Source organism: Grampus griseus (genome assembly GCF_964374135.1).
Source record: "Grampus griseus genome assembly, chromosome: 18".
Lineage (NCBI taxonomy): Eukaryota > Metazoa > Chordata > Mammalia > Artiodactyla > Delphinidae > Grampus > Grampus griseus.
In genome coordinates this window covers 64,869,489-64,890,084 of record NC_139012.1, presented here as the reverse complement: position 1 = coordinate 64,890,084, position 20,596 = coordinate 64,869,489, and the positions used below count along the sequence as shown (strand labels likewise).

At 39.1% G+C, this 20,596-nt stretch overlaps 1 protein-coding gene across 2 annotated transcripts in view; it reads right to left on the bottom strand.

The window, feature by feature from the left end:
• Nucleotides 1-13,322: 13,322 nt before the first annotated feature.
• MRPS31 (mitochondrial ribosomal protein S31) overlaps nt 13,323-20,596 on the bottom strand; it is a 29,115-nt gene continuing 21,841 nt past the window's right edge. For both annotated transcript variants that reach the window (XM_082675391.1, XM_082675392.1), the window contains one exon: nt 13,323-13,607. In XM_082675391.1, the coding sequence (XP_082531517.1) occupies nt 13,378-13,607 (230 nt within the window). In that variant the 3' untranslated portion in view covers nt 13,323-13,377. The remainder of the gene's footprint in view (nt 13,608-20,596) is intronic.

Sequence of the window (20,596 nt, the reverse complement as noted above, 5' to 3'; positions counted from 1 at the left end):
TCCAGAGCAGGTGAAAAGCTCCCAGGTAAGACTTCTTCAAGAAGGTGAAATTGATGGCGCCGATGCATGTCAGTATCTTGAGTGGAGAGGAAGCAGCCTCACAACAGGAGATCAGCTCGGTGCTCTGTGACCACCTGGAGGGGTGGGACAGGGAGGGTGGGAGGGAGACGCAGGAGGGAGGAGATATGGGGATGTATGTTTACGTATAGCTGATTCACTTTGTTATAAAGCAGAAACTAACACACCATTGTAAAGCAATTATACTCCAATAAAGATGTTTTTAAAAAAAGGGATGTAGATATTTAGAAGGTTTTTATTTAATCTTTCTATTGGAAGTAAAGTACCTATTTTTAATTATTTATTTTATATATATATATATATATTTTTTTTTTTTTGCGGTACGCGGGCCTCTCACTGTTGTGGCCTCTCCCTTTGCAGAGCACAGGCTCAGGACGCGCAGGCTCAGCAGCCATGGCTCACGGGCCCAGCCGCTCCGCGGCATGTGGGATCTTCCCGGACCAGGGCACGAACCTGTGTCCCCTGCCTCGGCAGGCGGACTCTCAACCACTGCGCCACCAGGGAAGCCCCTCTTTTTTTAATTTTTAACATCTTTATTGGAGTATAATTGCTTTACAATGGTGTGTTAGTTTCTGCTTTATAACAAAGTGAATCAGTTATACATATACATATGTTCCCATATCTCTTCCCTCTTGCATCTCCCTCCCTCCCACTCTCCCTATCCCACCCCTCTAGGTGGTCACAAAGCACCGAGCTGATCTCCCTGTACTGTGCGGCTGCTTCCTACTAGCTATTTTACGTTTGGTAGTGTATATATGTCCATGCCACTCTGTCGCTTTGTCCCAGCTTACCCTTCCCCCTCCCCGTGTCCTCAAGTCCATTCTCTAGTAGGTCTGTGTCTTTATTCCCGTCTTGCCCCTAGGTTCTTCATGACCGTTTTTTTTTTTTTTAGATTCCATATATATGTGTTAGAATAGCATATTTGTTTTTCTCTTTCTGACTTACTTCACTCTGTATGACAGACTCTAGGTCCATCCACCTCACTACAAATAACTCAATTTCTTTTCTTTTTATGGCTGAGTAATATTCCATACCTCTTACTAGTACATCTTATCTTCAGTTCAAAACTTCTGTTTTACCTTCTGTGGAACAAATCTCCAGTTTTTGCCAGAGTAGGGGCAGGTGATATAGGCACCTAGCTGCTGCTTTTTTTTTTTATTGAAGTATAGTTGATTAGCAATATTATATTAGTTTCAGGTGTGTAGCATCGTGAGTCAATTTGACACATTGTGCTCCATTTAAAGTTATTACAGAACAATGGGAATATTTCTCTGTGCTGTATAATATATCTTGTTGCTTATTTATTTCATACATTGTACCTAGCTGCTTCCTAATAGATTTTCAATCAGTCTTTCTTATTTTGTTATACCTACCACCTTCTGCCTTCACTTGCAGAGGAACGTGGTGTAATCAATTACTGATCTTGCTGGGGGCGGGGGAGTTCTATAGAGTACAACAGGTTGTTCCCATTTTCTTGGTTTGCTAATCCCTTATCACTCACCCATTGTCTATCCAGCCTCCAAAATCTTTTCACCTTTTCTCTATTCTTTCCAACTTTACGTGCTTATGACTTAAAAAAGAAATCACTTTCCTGTCATTTTAGTGAGGGTTCAGGAGGGAAGGTAGATGGCAAGAGTTCAATCTGTTATCTTTAGACAGAAACTCTGGTATAGATTGCAATTATGACAAATGTCAAAACTTTTTTATTATGGAAAGCTTCAAATGTATACAAAATACAGAGGATGTTAATAAACCCCTCATATTACTCATCGCCCAGTTTCAACAATTACCAATTTGTGGTCAACGTTGTTTCGTCCATATCCCTTCCTATTTGCCCCTCCTCCTGGATTCTTTTGAAGCAAATCCCTGACATCATATCACTTCGTTTGTAAATCAATAATGGATTTGAAGTGCTTGAGTAACTGCCTCTAGAGAATGAATTTCTGATGAGGGTACTTCAAATGTTAACTAATCCCCTCTGGAGTGTGGGTTCCTAATTAGTGTACTTCAAATGTGAACAGCCTCTAGGATATGGATTAAAGTTAATTTATACATCACACTGTTTTGTTTTAAATTTTTATTGGAGTTTAGTTGATTTACAATGTTGTGTTTGTTTCAGGTGTACTACATCACACTGTTAATACTAAAGTATTTTAAAGTAAATCACCCTACAGACAACCTAACGCTGTGGAACTCAAAGTCTAGAATTCATAGGTTTTGTTATCCGACCAGAGGGGAGATACAATATTAGAAAACAGAGGTTATTCGTGGAGAAAGATGGAGAACTTGAGATAATGTTGGACACACAACAAGAAATAGAGACATTGTTTAATATGATGAGGGCCCAGAGAGAGGTCAGGCTAGGTATTCATATTTAATAGCTGTTCTTACAGAAACGAGAATTGAGAGCATGTGCACAAGTGGTTTGTTCAAATGAGAGGCAGAAAGATGAGAATGGCCTGAGCTGGGGGATGGGAGAGGAAAAGGCGATCGATACCTGTTTGACAGGAAGGGAGTTGGGTGGTGACACTTTCAATTTACAATACTTCATTACAGAGAGCGTGGTATACACATCTGTATATGCTGTACTCTAAGGACAGGGCTCTTAACCACCTGGTTGTGAACTCTTTTTGTTTGGCTTCACCACACAGCTTGTGGGATTTTAGTTCCATAATCAGGGATTGAATTTGGGCCCTCAGCAGTGAGAGCAGAGTCCTAACCGCTGGACTGGCAGGGAATTCCCTGGTTGTGAACTCTTGAAGAAACCTCTGGGGAATTCCCTGGAGGTCCAGTTGTTAGGACTCGGTGCTCACTGTCGGGGCCCCGGGTTCGATCCCCAGTTGGGGAACTAAAATCCCCAACAAGCCTCTCAGGGTGGCCAAAAAAAAAGAAACCTGTGGACTTCCTCTCAGAGTAATGTTTTTAAATGCATAAAATAAAATATATAGGACTATGAAGGAAGACAGTTATGTTGAAATACAGTTATCAAAATATTTTTAATGTTATATAAGGAGTTACTCTTTTTCGACACATTAAATAACAAGATCTAGTGGCAGGTCTAATAATTACTGTAACTTTGAAGCGGTAATGAGTGTAAATTATATTTTGAGATATCTGCAACAACTCTAATGTGATATGAAAATAGCTGTGACTTCTATGGGTGACAGAGTCTTAATACTACTATTACTACTGTGTTTTGTTGTATACATTCATAATTGAAGGAAATGCTAATTTTCAGTTAGAGGCGAATGGAAATAAGGAAGTAATTTTTTTTCCCCTAAGTTCACAGACACTCCCCAGCCCTGAATTCTATCTACATATATACCTCCTCCCCCAGTGAGACCCTAGACGCCAGGTTAAGACCCCGTGGTGGGTGGTCAGTTGAATTACTTTATTAATTCAACAGCGATTTATTGCATGTCAATCTGTGCTAGACATGGAGATACAAGGATAACTAAGCTTCAAGGAGCTCACAGTGAAGATGGGGAGACTGACACACAAATAGATGATGGCTATTCAGTATGGCAGGTGCAATGATAGGGGAAAGCCTGGTGTATAAGGAGGGGCAGAGGAGGCCTCTGCAAGCAGTTATGCACGAAATAAGTGAGTGACTTGAGGTCAAAGTGAACTTGGATCCGAGCCTGTGCTCCACAATGGAGGATCTGTAGGCTGAGCTGTGAAAAACCTCAGGATAAGCTGTATCCACCACACGGAGCCCAACATGCCAGTCAAGCCTCTGTACCAGCCATGCCTACCTCCTTTTCCAGCCCCTTCTTGAGACACTCTCCCGATCACTCTCTCTTAGTCTCCAAGTCTTAAACACACCATTTTCTTTCCTGCCTCAAGGCCACCCTATGCGCTGCAGCTTCTTCTCCTCACTTCCAACACCACACACACACACACACACACACACAGCTTATGCCTATTCATCCTTTAGTTCACAACTTAAACATCACTTCTTTGTGACTCTCCCCTACATGCACAATACAGTATTTAACTAACCCTCTCTTTTTAAAAAAAATTTTTAAATTGAAGTATAGCTGATTTACAACGTCGTGTTAGTTTCAGCAAAGTGATTCAGTTATACATATATGTATATATTCTTTTTCAGATTCTTTGCCCCAATAGGTTATGACAAAATACTGAGTAGAGTTCCCTGTGCTATACAGTAGGTCCTTATTAGTTATCTATTTTATATATAGTACTGTGTATATGTTAATCCCGAACTCCTAATTTATCCTTTCCTCTCTTTCCCCTTTGGTAACCATTAGTTTGTTTTCTATGTCTGTGGGTTTATTTCTATTTTACATGTCAGTTTATTTGTATCATTTTTATAGTTTTAGATTCCACATGTAAGCGATAGCATACGATATTTGTCTTTGGCTCACCTCACTTAATATGATAATCTCTAGGTCCAACCATATTGCTGCAAAAGGCATTATTTCATTCTTTTTTATGGCTGAGTAATATTGCATTGTGTGTGTGTATGTGTGTTTATTGATATATATATATATATATATATACACACATATATATACACCACATCTTCTTTATCCATCCATCTGTTGATGGACATTTAGGTTGCTTCCATGTCTTGGCTATTGTAAATACTGCTGCAATGAACATTGGGGTGCATGTATCTTTTTGAATTATGGTTTTCTCTGGATATATGCCCAGGAGTGGGGTTGCTGGATCATATGGTAGTTCTAGTTTTACCCTTTTAAGGAACCTCCATACTGTTCTCCATAGTGGTTGTACCAATTTACATTCCCACCAACAGTATAGGAGGGTTCCCTTTTCTCTACACCCTCTCCAGCATTTATTTGTAGACTTTTTGATGATGGCCATTCTGACCAGTGTGAGGTGATACCTCATTGTAGTTTTGGTTTGCATTTTTCTAATAATTAGCAGTGTTGAGCACCTAACCAGCCATCCCTGATGGACATTTAAGTTGTCTCTAGTTTTTCATAATTACCAGCAATGAAGTCTCACACACACATATGCACACACACACCTTTTTATACTTGTACCTACATCTCTGATAGATCCATTTCTAGAAGTGAAATTGCTAAGACAAATGCATTTAATGTTTCAATCAGTACTACCGATAGCTCTCAAAAAGGTGCCCTAGAGGGGCTTCTCTGGTGGCGCAGTGGTTGAGAGTCCGCCTGCCGAGGCAGGGGACACAGGTTCGTGCTCCGGTCCGGAAGATCCCACATGCCGCGGAGCGGCTGGGCCCGTGAGCCATGGCCGCTGAGTCTGCGCGTCCGGAGCCTGTGCTCCGCAACGGGAGAGGCCACAACAGTGACAGGCCCGCGTACCGCAAAAAAAAAAAAAAAAAAAAGGTGCCCTAGAGAACCTGCTTTCTCACATTCTTAACAATATTGGATCTTACTAAGCTTTTCAATATTTGTTAATATTTTCATAAGATGGCTGCAGTCTCATTGCTAACTTTGCATATCTTTGATTATTAATGAGATTGAACATTTTATCATTCTATTATTTAAGATAAGAGGTAATTAGTTTGACATTATAGATAGGATAGAGACTGAAAAAAAAGAAAATTAAAATTTCTGCTAAAGAATAAAGGAACATCTTAGGAAGGAAAAGCACCTTCTCAGCTTTGATATAAACGGCATTCATGCCTAACGCACATCTTGCTGCAAACGGAGCGTTTTAAACCATGTTTAAAGTTAACCCATATATAATTGGCTGCTCTGCTTCAGAATTATTACTGGAGATGCTGTGTGATCCTATATTGGTAAATTTTCTGATACATAAGCTTTATAATCATCAAATAATAAACTTCCCCTTTGTGCGCACAGCTTGGTTTCTATGTTTTTTGTTTCATTTCGGGTTTTTTTTTTTTTGGCCACAGCACGTGGCTTGTGGGATCTTAGTTCCCTGACCAGGGATCGAACCTGGGCCCTCAGCAGTAATTTAATTGATAGAATTGTATTAATGTCAATTTACAAATTTTGATCATTGAACTATGGTTGTGTAAGTTAACGTTAGGGGGTGCTGGGTGAAGGGTATACATAGACTTATTATTTTTGTAACTTTTCTGTAAGTCTAAAATTATTTCAAAAATAAAAACGTTAATTAAAAATAAAATAAGCTTCATCTGAAGTGTGATTTTCATAATACACATTAAAAACCACATCCTCCTGGTCATAGCTATGCTGAGGATTTAAATATTATTCAGAATTTCCCCTAATACTGAACTGCTCTTCACTGAAACCATGTGGTTTCACAGAATGCTGAAATGTTTTTAAAACAATTTGCATTCTCTTTCTCTTCTTTCATCTTTGAGTTTATGGAGCTCCCTGTTGTTCATTCAGGAAATAATTCTTACCAGCTTAAGCTACCAATTAATGTAAAAGAAGGAAGGGTCCCTGATCTGAATCTGGGGTTCTCAGCTCTGTCATAAATGAACTATGAAATCACTGGCAACTTACTCCCTTTGGGCCTCTATTTTCCACACCTATGAAATGAGTGAATTAGTAAAAGATATTTGGCTTTCTCAGTTGGGGAATTCTGTGCCTCATATTCATAATTCCTGACTCCTACTAGCTTGACGTCCACCTCCAAGTTAGGCTAAAAGTTTTGGTGTAGAAGTGACCAAAGACTGTAAATGCCAGTTTGTAGCTCAATATGTCAAGGCATTAACCAAAGTTAATGAATGTGGCAGAGGTAATTGGGTTCTTAATTTTTTTTTTTTTTTTTTTTTTTTTTTTTTTTTTTGGCGGTACGCGAGCCTCTCACTGCTGTGGCCTCTCCCGTTGCGGAGCACAGGCTCCGGACGTGCAGACTCAGCGGCCATGGCTCACGGGCCCAGCTGCTCCGCGGCATGTGAGATCTTCCCGGACCGGGGCACGAACCCGTGTCCCCTGCCTCGGCAGGCGGACTCTCAACCACTGTGCCACCAGGGAAGTCCCGGGTTCTTAATTTTTAATATCTCAGAAATTTTAACAAAGATCTTAATCTCATTTAAATCTCTTGATTTTACACATTAATGAATAGCAGTGAGTTATTTTCACACGGTGAAATTCAATCCATCTAAATCAGAAGCTTCATTCTAGGACCATATTTCAAATTCCTTTCCCACGGAAGCATTGTTCGGCAGCCACAAGTATGGCACACCTGACTCTTTCCTCCCCTTTCTTTTCCTGATCCCTCTTGCTGATGGTATAGGGAATAGAGATTGACTCAAAGTCAGACAGTGGTGGCCTAAACCACCAATGTGTGGATTATTACAAGCTGACCTAGAGCCTAAAAGAATACTTTTCTTTTTTTTCTTAATTTTATTGAAGTATAGTTGATTTACAATGTTGTATTAATTTCTGCTGTATGGCAAAGTGACTCAGTTATCACAGGATATTGAATATAGTTCCCTGTACTATACAGTAGGACCTTGTTGTTTATCCATCCTATATGTACTAGTTTGCATCTGCTAATGTCAAACTCTCAATCCTTACCTCCCCCACCCCCCTTCCCGTTGGCAACCACAAGTCTGTTCTCTGTGTCTGTGAGTCTGTTTCTATTTCATAGATATGTTCATTTGTTTCATATTTTAGATTCCACATATAAGTGATATCATATGGTATTTGTCTTTCTCTTTCTGACTTACCTTGCTTAGAATGATAATGTCTAGGTCCATCCATGTTGCTGCAAATGGCATTATTTCATTCTTTTTAATGGCTGAGTAATATTCCATTATATCTATCTATCTATATATTTATAGAGATATATATATTCCACATCTTTATCCATTCATCTGTCGATGGACATTTAGGTTGCTTCCATGTCTTGGCTATTGTTCATAGTGCTGCCATGAACACTGGAATGCATGTATCTTTTTTCTTAAATAAATTTATTTGTGTATTTATTTGGCTGCGTTGGGTCTTCATTGCTGCGTGCAGGCTTTCTCTAGTTGTGGCAAGCAGGGGCTACTCTTCATTGCAGTACACAGGCTTCTCATTGCGGTGGCTTCTCTTGTGGAGCACAGGCTCTAGGTGTGCGGGCTTCAGTAGTTGTGGCACGTGGGCTCAGTAGTTGTGGCTCACGGGCTCTAGAGCGCAGGCTCAGTAGTTGTGGCACACGGGCTTAGTTGCTCCGCGGCATGTGGGATCTTCCCAGACCAGGGCTCGAACCCATGTTCCCTGCATTGGCAGGTGGATTCTTAACCACTCTGCCAGCAGGGAAGTCCCCATGTATCTTTTTGAATTATGGTTTTCTCCAGATATATGTCCAGGAGTGGGATTGCTAGATAAAAGAACAATTTTCTTTTTGCCCATCATGACACTGGAAAAATGACTTCTCTTCTCAGTGCTGTTTCTCACTTACCATCCCATTAAAAATTCTTTTTTCATTGTGGCCACTTTGACATTTGCCCCACTGAGCTTTCTGCCTTTAATTTTTTCCCAAATAGCCCTACTGAATTAGCCCCCCAAAACTCTGAGTTATTATTGTTATTCCACTCTTTAATGATTTTTCATCTAAACATTAACTACCACTTCAAAGTTCCTATGTTTGCAATGATCCCATTAGAATATTTTATTGAACCCAAATGAAGAAATTCCTTTTCCCTTTACTCCAGCATAGCCATATAATTGCTCTCAAATCTCTTCTTGAGGGGTACTGGGAAAAAAAAAAAAAAACTTGGTTTTTGGAGTTGTTGATCTAGGGTTTAAATCCTGGCTGTACCACTTATTTGCAACATTGGGAAATTTATTAAATTCCTGTAAATGGGAATAATACATACCTCAGAGAATATTCCAAACTTCAGTGATGTAATATGTGTGAAGCACACAGCACCAGGCCAGTCAGCCGAGAGGAGCCCACCACCGCGGTGGTGCCTGTGACCATCTCAGCCACGATGCTGATGACAGTAATTACTCTAGACTGGCACGCATGGAGCAGCCACCTCTACTGCCCTCAGCCACCGAGCGACACCCTTCCAGCTTTCCTGCACCTTGGCTAACACGTGCTTCTTTCCGAAATGGTAGGTGGTCCTCTATTTGGCTTGAGAACAGAGCATTCTTTTCTCAGATGGTTGGAGTATCTTCATTATACACATAGACCATGGGACCTAGCATCTAAGGATAGTAGATTCTTTAGAATTAAGTGTGTAGATGGACAAAGAAAGGATGTTTTTAATGTCATGGTCTCAACTGTGAAGGTATGATAGTCCTTCAAAACTATGGCCAGATTCTGCATATCTTCCAGTTATACACCCACTTCCATTCATTCCTTAAAATATCATGAAATGTTGTTACATACAAAGGGATATCTGTAATATAATTTTTTTTTATTTATTTATTTTTGGCTGTGTTGGATCTTTGTTGCTGCGCGCAGGCTTTCTATAGTTGCGGCGAGCGGGGGCTACTCTTCATTGTGGTGCCCGGGGTTCTCACTGTGGTGGCTTCTCCTGTTGTGAAGCACAGGCTCTAGGCATGCGGGCTTCAGTAGTTGTGGCTCACGGGCTCAGTAGTTGTGGCTTGCGAGCTCTAGAGAGCAGGCTCAGTAGTTGTGGCGCACGGGCTTAGTTGCTCTGTGGCATGTGGGGTCTTCCCGGAACAGGGATTGAACCCATGTCCCCTGCATTGGCAGGCAGATTCTTAACTACTGCGCCACCAGGGAAGTCCCTGTAATATAATTTTTAAAGCATGATAATAAAATGATCACCTGTGAACCTACCATCCAACTTGGGAAATAGAATGTTAGTGCCGTTTAGGCTCCCTGGGTGTCCCTCCTCAACGCCACAGCCCGTCTCCCTTGGCTCCCTGAGTTACAGTATTGTGTTTATCATTACTGTGATCTGTGTTATAATCACATTTATTGCTCTGCAATATATTCAGAATTGTAAATGGGAGTCTATTGCATGTATTCTGCTGCAACTTATTTTTCACTCAACATCTGAAATTCGTCTGTATTAATGTGTATGGCTCTATTTTAATCATTTTTGCTTCTGTTTAGAGTTCCACTGCCTGAATAAACCACAATTTATTTATTAGTTCTCCAGGCAATGGGCACTTCCTCCCCAATTTTTACTACTTTGAACATTTTTGTAAATGCCTCCCAGCACTTATCTGCAAGGGTTTCTTTAGGTATGTACTCCAGAAGCGTTGTTCACAGTTTATATAAATACACACACACACACACACACACACACACACACACACACACACACGGTAGATGTTTATACTATGTATTTACATATAATTATTAAAAGATAACTAAATGTTTCATGTATGTTATATATTAAGTTACATACTATATATGTATGTAATATATATTATATATAATTATGTAATTCCAAGAGTATTTGCCAATTTATACTCCCACTAACCTCAACATATGAGTGATATTGCCTATCTTTTGATTTTTCACCCATTTAAAGAATACACAAATGTTATCTCAATATGGGTGTGGTTCTTTTTGTTTGGTTTTTGTTTTTGTTTTGCGGTACGTGGGCCTGTCACTATTGTGGCCTCTCCCGTTGTGGAGCACAGGCTACGGACACGCCGGCTCAGCGGCCATGGCTCACGGGCCCAGCTGCTCTGCGGCATGTGGGATCTTCCCGGACCGGGGCACGAATCCGTGTTCCCTGCATCGGTAGGCGTACTCTCAACCACTGTGCCACCAGGGAAGGCCTCAATATGGGTTTTTAAAAAAAATTTTTAACTGAAATGTTCTTTAAATTCTATAGTGCTTTAAAATTTTCAAAATTTCACACATAATTTCATGTAATCCCATAATAGCCTTTCCCCCCACCCCTATGTTGCCCCTCCCCCTTCCCTCTCCCCACTGGTAACCACTAGTTTGTTCTCTGTATCTGTGAGTCTGCTGCTTTTTTGTTTTATTCATTAGTGTGTTGTATTTTTTAGATTCCACATATAAGTGACATCCTACAGCATTTGTCTTTCTCTGTCTGACATATTTCACTTAGCATAATACCCTCTAAGTCCATCCATGTTGCTGCAAATGGCAAAATTTCATTCTTTTTTATGGCTGAGTAGTATTCCATTGTGTATATATACACCACATCTTTATCCACTCATCTGTTGATGGACACTTGGGTTGCTTCCATACTTTGGCCATCGTAAATGATGCTGCTATGAACATTGGGGTGCATGTATCTTTTTGAATTAGTGTTTTCTCCATATGGTTTTCATTTGCATTTTCCTCACATTCTTTCATATATTAGCCAGTTATATTAGTTCTTCTATGAAATGCCTGTTTATATATTTTGACCATATTCTTTTGTGTTGTTTTTCTTCTACTTGATTTTTAGGAGTTCTTTGTATACATACTACTGATTTGGTGATTGTATTGAAGCATTTATCTTCTCCATGTTGGACACGTGTCTTTTCACTCTTGGTGGTATCTTTTTTGATTAAAATTTCTAAATTTTAACATAGCCAAATTTATTAATCTTTTTCTTAGAGATTGTGCTTTGGTATTTTAAATCCTTGCCTACATCAGAGCCATAAAGATATTCTTCTGTATTTTCACTTTAAATGTTTATAATTTTATCTCATTTAAGTATCAAATTCAACTGAATTGGATTTTTTTAAAATATGAGAATCCACTTTTTTTCCTTCATGTGTATAACCAATTGTCCTAATACCATTCATTGAATATCCACTCTTCCCATTGATCTGCAATGCCAACTTTGTCATGTATCAAGTTTCCATATACTAATGGGCCTATTTCTGTGTTCTGTATTCTGTTCCATCAGTCTATTTAACTATCTCTGTGTGTAATATCCTGCTAATTATCACAGCTTTATAATAAGTCTTTTAAAAAAATATTTATTTGGCCACGTTGGGTCTTAGTTGCGGCACGCGGGTACCTTCGTTACAGCGTGCAGGCTTCTCTCTAGTTGTGGTGCGTGGGCTCGAGTGCGCAGGCTCAGTAGCTGTGCAGTGTGGGCTTTCGAGCGCAGGCTCAGTAGTTGTGGCCCACAGGCCCAGTTGCTCCGCGGCATGTGGGATCCTCCCAGACCAGGGCTCGAACCCATGTCCCCTGCATTAGCAGGCAGACTCCCAACCACTGCGCCACCAGGGAAGCCCTACACATATTTTTAGATTCTGAATATGATAAGCCCAATATTTAAAGGCTCTGTGAGTCTGATTCTGTTGTCTGTTGTTTCTGCTGGCATACATTCATGGTGCTTTCTTTCCTTATGTGTTTTGTAATTTGAAGACTGGGTTTATGGTGAGTTCCTTCACATACAATTTTTGTTTGCTTGTGCCAGAGCTTGAACACTATTAGCCTGAGGCCACTGTAAACTAAATTCTTAATTTGAGGTTGTTTTTGTTTTTTTAAAAGAATCCTCAGTGCTTTCAGTTGTATGAATCTGAATCACGTTGCTATACACCATAATGGAAATTAGTTCTGGGCTTCCCTGGTGGCACAGCAGTTAAGAATCCACCTGCCAATGCAGGGGACACGGGTTCGAGCCCTGGCCCAGGAAGATCCCACATGCTGCGGAGCAACTAAGCCCGTGTGCCACAACTACTGAGCCCGTGTGCTACAACTACTGAAGCCTGCACGCCTAGAGCCTGTGCTCTGCAACAAGAGAAGTCACCGCATTGAGAAGCCCACACATGCAACAAAGAGTAGCCCCCGCTTGCCACAAATAGAGAAAGCCCAGGCACAGCAGTGAAGACCCAACACAGCCAAAAATAACGAACAAATAAAATAAATAAATTAAAATTAAAAAAAAAAAGGAAATTAGTTCTGATTTTAGCATGATGACCTAAAATTCTAGAAGTGATTAGTATAAGCCCTTTATTTCTATAAGGTTACTTCACTATAGTGACCCAGACTTAGGTAAGGGTAGTTAATTTAGTGTGGAAATATAAATATGTATATATGCAAATATAGAAACATGTATATGTAAATATAATCTATGCATATAAATTTGTCTGTAAATCCTCTCAACTGTTATAGTCCTCTGATGACATCACATGTATGGCGACTTATATTTCAAAGAAGTATGGTCACTGAATGAAAAGAAAAAGGTTACAGGAAGTTGCCTTAAACTTACTTATTAGTGATTCTAAGATACTCTTTTTGTTTAGAATTACTAGTTGAATCCATAAAAGCTGGTAACTTTTTTCCATGCAGGAATATTTTTCAGTTACCACCGTACATATACTTTTAAACAATTTAACATTTATACGATTCAAATCAGATGCAATAATGAACACAATATAGGAAAACTTCTAGTAAAATTATTTAATTATAATACGAATCTCCAACAGCTTGAAATAAGAATTTCCATGATCTTCAATTGAACTGTATGCCACTTTCTTTTAGAATGTCCCGTTTTTCATTAAAATAGTTCCTAAACCACTCTATATGTTCAACCTTCTGTTTAACACTCAGATACGGGTTTTTGGAAAGGCCACAGGTCACCAACTCCATGAAGTGGCGAATTGGTCCCTGTTTTGGAAAATCCTCCAGGTATTTATCCAGAAATATATGTTCATGAAATTCTGAACCATCATCATCAAAACCTAGGAAATGAGACAAAATATGTTACAATTTTGAATGTAAAACCTACACTATAAAATTAACATTAATGAGGTAGTATAGTATTACAGTAAAGGCATGAACACTGGAGTAAAACAGAGGTTTGCTCACCAATTTAACAGCCACATGATTGGGCAAATTAACTTCACTGAGCAACAGTTTCCTCAGGCATAAAATGAGTATTAAGACAGCACGTTCTTCATGGGGTTTTATAAAGTTAAATAGACATAAATCTTACAAAGTTCCTTTACAATGCTTAGCATACTACAAATATTCAAAATGTAGCAGCAATTACTACTAATGGATATTTTAATATCTAAAGAAACCACTAAGAAAACTATACAAACTACACTAAAAAAATACATAAAGCAAAATAAGATGGAATCCTTATATTCAAGCAGCTCACAGGAAGCCCAGAAAAGACAGAGGAGTGAGAAGCAGAGAAAATGAACAGAAACCAAATAACAAAATGAGACTTAAATCCTAACAAATCAATAATTACTTTAAATGTAAATGTCTAAATATACCATCAAAAGAAAAACACGATCCAACTATATGCTATATACAAGAAACACACTTCAAATATTTACCTATAACATAGGTAGGTTGAAAGTAAAAGGATGGAGGCAGACATATCTTGCTAACATTAATTTTTAAAAAAAGAATGCATGAGTGGCTATAGGAATATCAAAGTAGACTTCAAAGAAAATTATTAGAGAGAAAGAGGAACATTACATAATAAAAGGATCAACCCACCAAGAAGACAAGCAATCTTAATTATGTATGCACCAAAGAGTTTCTAAATACATGAAAGAAAAGTTGATAGAAATAAAGTAGAAATTAAAAAATCCACAATTACAGTTGGAGGTTTCAAGACCCCACTGTCAACAACTGTGAGAACTAGCAAGTAGAAAATTAGCAGAGACACAGAAGAACTGAACAACATCAACCAACAGGATCACAGTGACATCTACAGAACACTCTACCAGACTATTGCAGAATACAAATTCTTTTAAAGTATCCATGGAACATTCACCTAGTTTAACCATATCCTGGGTCACAAAACAAATGTCAACATATTTAAAATAACTGAAATAATATACAGTATGTTCTCTGATCATAAAGGAATCAAAACAGAAATCGGTAACAGGAGGACAATAGGAAAATCTTCAAACAGTTGGAAATTAATGTAAGTAATTCATGGTCATAAAGGAAATCTCAAAAGAAATAATATTTATTTATTTGGATTGCGGGTCTTTAGTTGTGGCAGGCGGGCTCCTTAGTTGTGGCATGCATGTGGGATCTAGTTCCCTGACCAGGGATTGAACCTGGGCCCCCTGCATTGGGAGTGTGGAGTCTTAACCACTGTGCCTTGAGGGAAGTCCCTCAAAAGAAATTTTAAAAAACACATAGAATCGAATGAAAATACAACAAATCAAAATTTGTGGGACACAGCTAAAACAGTGCTGAGAGGGAAATATATAGCACTGAATGCACACATAAGAGAAGTCTCTAATCAATAATCTAAGCTCCCACTTTAAGAACCTAGTAAAAGAAGAGCAAAATAACCCCAAAGCAAACAAAAGGAAGGAAATAATAAAGATAACATCAGAAATCAATAAAACTGAAAACAAGAAAATAGAGAAAAATCAATGAAACCAATACCTGGTTCTTCACACGCACACACACAAAACAAAAAAAACAAAAATCGATACATTTCTAGCAAGTCTGATAAAGAAAAAAGAGAAGGCACACACCAACAATATTAGCAATGAAAAGGGGGCTATCATTATAAATCCTGAAATCATTAAAGGGATAATAAAGGAATACTCCAAACAACCTTACACTCACAAATTCAACAACTTGAAAAAAATGGACAACTTAAAAAAAAATCCATTGAACTACCAAAACTCAACCAAAATAAAAGATAACCTGAATAATCTTATAACTACTAAAGAAAAGCAATATGTAATTTAAAAGTTCTCAAACATTTAAAGAAAAACTAACACCAATTTTACACAATCTCTTCCAGAAACTAGAAGACAGGATACTTCCTAACACGTTTTATGAGACCAGCATTACCTTGTTAAAAAAACAGACAAAACAACCAAAAACAGGAGCAAGAGAGAGAACTACAAAACAATATCTCTAATAAACTTAGAGGAAAAACCTTTAAACAAAATTAGCAGACAAATCCAACAATGTATAAAAAGATTTATACACCAAGATCAAGTGGAATTTACTCAAGTAGGATTTTACTGCAAGGCTGGTTCAACATCTGAAAGTCAAGGTAATCTACCATATCAACAGGTTAAAGAAGAAAAATCGTATGACCCAACACTCACTTTGATAAATATTCTCAGCAAATTAGGAAAAGAGAAGAACTACATCAACATGGTAAACCTACAGCTAATATCATAGTGAAAGACTGAAGGCTTCTCCCCGAAGTTCCTGAACAAGGCAAGGAGATCAGCTCTCACAACTCCTGCTCAACATAGTTCTGAAATTTCCAGCCACTGATGAGGGAGGCAGAAAGAAAAGTCACGTAGATGGGAAAGGAAGACATAAAACTATTTGCAGACGACATGATTGTCTACGTAGAAAATTCCAAGGAATCTACAAAAAAACTCCTAGAACTAATTAGTGAGTTCAGTAAGGTTACAGGATACAAGATCATAAAAATAAGAATCACTATTTAAATTGGAAGACTCAACATAGTAAAGATGTCATTTCTCTCCAAACTCATCTACAGGTTTAATGTACTTTCTACCACAATTCCAGCAAAGTTTTGCCACAGACAAGCTTATTCTAAAATTTATATGGAAAGGCTTAAGTCCTAGAAGAGTTAAGACAATCCTGAAAGAGAAGAATCAAGTGGGAGGAATAACGCTCGGGCTGACTCTACAGCTACAGTACAGGCATGCCTCGTCTCGCTGTGCTCTGCTTTACTGTGCTTCACAGATATTGCCTTTTATTTTTGTACAAATTAAAGGTTTGCAGCAACCCTTTGTCAAGCAAGTATATCTACACCATTTTTTCCAATGGCATTTGCTTACTTCCATGTCTCTATGTCACATTTTGGTAATTCTCACAATGTTTCAAACTTTTTTCATTATTATTATATTTGTGATTGGTGATCTTTGCTGAAGGCTCAGATGATGGTAAGCATTTTTTAGCAATAAAGTATTTTTTTTAACATCTTTATTGGGGTATAATTCCTTTACAATGGTGTGTTAGTTTCTGCTTTATAACAAAGTGAATCAGTTATACATATACATATGTTCCCATATCTCTTCCCTCTTGCGTCTCCCTCCCTCTCACCCTCCCTATCCCACCCCTCCAGGCGGTCACAAAGAACTGAGCCGATATCCCTGTGCCATGCGGCTGTTTCCCACTAGCTATCTACCTTACGTTTGTTAGTGTGTATATGTCCGTGACTCTCTCTCAATAAAGTATTTTTTAGTTAAGGTATGTACTGTACTTTTTTAGACATAATGTTATTGCACACTTAACAGAATACAGTGTAGTGTAAACATAATTTTTATATGCACTGGGAAACCAAAAGATGCATGTGACTTGCGTTATTATAATCTTTGCTTTATTGCGATGGTCTGGAAACACACCTGCAATATCTAAGGTATGCCTGTAATCAAAAGAGTATGGTATTCACAGGGAACTCAATATTATGTAATGACCTATATGGAAAAAAAAATCTAAAAAATAGTAGATATATGTATAACTGATTCACTTTGCTGTACATCTGAAACTAACACAACATTGTAAATCAACTATATGCCAATAAAAGTTTTTTAAAAAATAGAGTATGGTATTGGCAGGCAGTAAGACACAAAGGTTGATGGAACAAAAATCGAGGACCCAGAAGTAGACCCTGTTATGGACTGCCAACACATGGATCTTGGACTTCCAGCCTGCAGACTTTGAGAAAGTAAATTCTGTTGTTTAAGGTACCTAGTCTGTGATATTTTATTATAGAAGTCTTAGCAGACTAACACAGATCCACATGAATATGCCCAACTTTTTACAAAGATGCACAGACAATTCAATGGAGAAAGGACAGCCTTTTCAACAAATGGTGCCAGAAGAATTGAAAAAGAACCTCAACCTCATACAAATCAACAAAGAATGGATCACGGTCTAAACTATATATATAACAGAAAAAAAACCAGAGGAAAATCTTCTGGTTCTAGGGCTGGCAAAGAATTTGACACCAACAGCACAATCCATAAAAGGAAAAATTGGGCCCCATCAAAATTGAAGACTTTTGGTCTGTGAAAGAATCTGTTAAAAGGATACAAAGACGGGCTTCCCTGGTGGCGCAGTGGTTGAGAGTCCGCCCGCCGATGCAGGGGACACGGGTTCGTGCCCCGGTCCGGGAAGATCCCACATGCCGCGGAGCGGCTGGGCCCGTGAGCCATGGCTGCTGAGCCTGCGCGTCCGGAGCCTGTGCTCCGCAACGGGAGAGGCCACAACAGTGAGAGGCCCGCGTACGGCAAAAAAAAAAAAAAAACTAAACCTGTAACTACCACACTACCCAGCAACCGCACTCCTGAGTATTTATCCCAGGGGAATGGAAATCTGTATTCATACAGAAACCTGTACGTGAATATTTACAGCACCTTTATTGTAATAGCCAAAAACTGGTAACAGCCCAGATGTCTTTTATCAGGGGAATGGTTAAACAAACTATAAGGTACATTCAAACCATGGAATATTACTCAGCAATAAAAACAACAGCAGCAAACAACCCCTATTGACACACACAACAACTTGGATACATCTCCAGAGAATTAATCATGCTGAGTGGGAAAAAAAAGCCAATCCCCAAAGGTTACATACTGTGTGATTCCATGTGTACGTCTTTCTTGAAGTGACAAAATTACAGAAATGGAAAATGGATTTAGTAAGATTGCCAAGGATCAGGGACTAAGAAAGGACAGCAGTGGGAGGTGAGTGGATGTCGTTATGAAAGAGTATAAGAGAGATCCTTGAGGCGACAGAACTGTTCTGTATCCTGACTGTGGTCGTGATTACATGAATCTACATACGTGACAAAACTGCACAGAACTAAGCACACAAACACACTCACACAAAGGAGTACATGTAGAACTGGTGACATCTGAACATGGCTGAAAGACACGGCTGCCGGCTGCCTGCCTGTGATACTGTGCTGTGGTTACGTGGGCGGTAACTACTGAGGGAAGATGGGTAAAGGGTATGTGAGATATTTATCATTTCTTACAGCTGCATGTGAACCCACAATTACCTCAAAATAAGAAGTTTAAAAATGCTCTCTAATCACTTACAATTATCTTACACTTATTGAAAGAGATTTTAAAAATTTTATTTGGACAGTTAAAGATCTATTCATCATTTTTCTTTTTTTTCTTTTTTGCAGTGTGCAGGCCTCTCACTGTTGTGGCCTCTCCCGTTGCGGAGCACAGGCTCCGGATGCGCAGGCTCAGCAGCCATGGCTCACGGGCCCAGCCGCTCCGCGGCATGTGGGATCTTCCCGGACCAGGGCACAAACCCGCGTTCCCTGCATCGGCAGGCAGACTCTCAACCACTGCGCCACCAGGGAAGCCCTATTCATCATTTTTATAAAAACTAAAACACACAAGAAATAAATTAAGGCATTAGACGGCCAAATGGCCACATACTACTCCTATGCTTGTATACATTCCCCTTTGCACTGTGCCTTTGCCATTCTTCCCATAAAGAGGTAGATACAGCCTGTTTCTCCAACCCTTAAATTTGAGGTTGGCCAGGTGACCTGCTTTGGTCAACGGGACATTACCAAACACAATGCAGACAAAGACCTGAAAAGCGCTTGCACATCAGTCCCTGCTCTTCCTTGTGTTAGGAACTCTTCTATAGCCAGGTGAACAGCCCAGGCTAGCCTGTGAGATGATGAGTGACATATAACCCTCCTATCGCCTTCTCTGACAACCAACTAGACACCAACCAGACACTTGAGAGAAGCTACTCTAGAACAACCCACCCCAGCCAACCTGCCAAAACCAACCAGAAAACCCATAAGCTCATGAGCAGTTACAACTTAGCTGTTGTTTTAGTAAGTTTGGGGTGGTTTGTTATGTAGCAAAAACTGATTGACATGATCGGCTGAAGTATTCCTAAAACTTCTTCAAATTCAGAATCCAACCCTTCTGAACTGGCTTTTCAACTCGGAGTTGTCAGCGGCCGTGCTTTCCAACGTCTATTGAGAACATTTGCGATGCAGCGTTTCTTAAGAGTGTTCCACTATGGCCTCTCTGACGCCCCTAATGCAAATCTGGATGCGTATCCACAACAGGCAATGATAACTGCTCCTTCACTGATGCCTGACTAGCATAACCAGGTGCATCACGATCTCAGAGATATTTAAAACGGTGAAAGACAAAAGTAGTCATAGTCAATGAAATACAGGGAAAAAGCTGTGCAGGAATTTTTTAAATGGAAGTTTTCTCTATCCTATAACCCCCGAAAGTTTCTACTCACATTTTCCCAGGCTAGTCACTTCCAAGACTAGTCACTTCTAAGGTGTATATCCTTCTAGTCCTTTCCCTAAATGCATACGTATTTTTTAAAAATAAGACAAATTATTGTTTAAAAAAATCTTTCTCTGAATCCCATTCAGAATTCTCTATGGTTCTCAATAGTTTATACCACCAAGCAAGCATGTTGTTACTCCTTCACTTTTTTTCCTTTTGTTTTTAAGGCGTATGCACCTGGGGATAGGAATGGGAGAAGTGCAATCCAGAGAGGTAAAAAATGAAAAATAAAAGCCTCGCTTTGCTAAAGGTCTTTTCCATATTGTCAAACACTGCTAACAGTTTCCTGTGACAATTATTCTTTAAAAAAAAACAACAACCCAATATGGCTAATGTGAAAAACAAGGCAGGTTTACATGTTCAATATATTTGAAAGAGTATGTTAGGGCTAAGACATAAGGTCT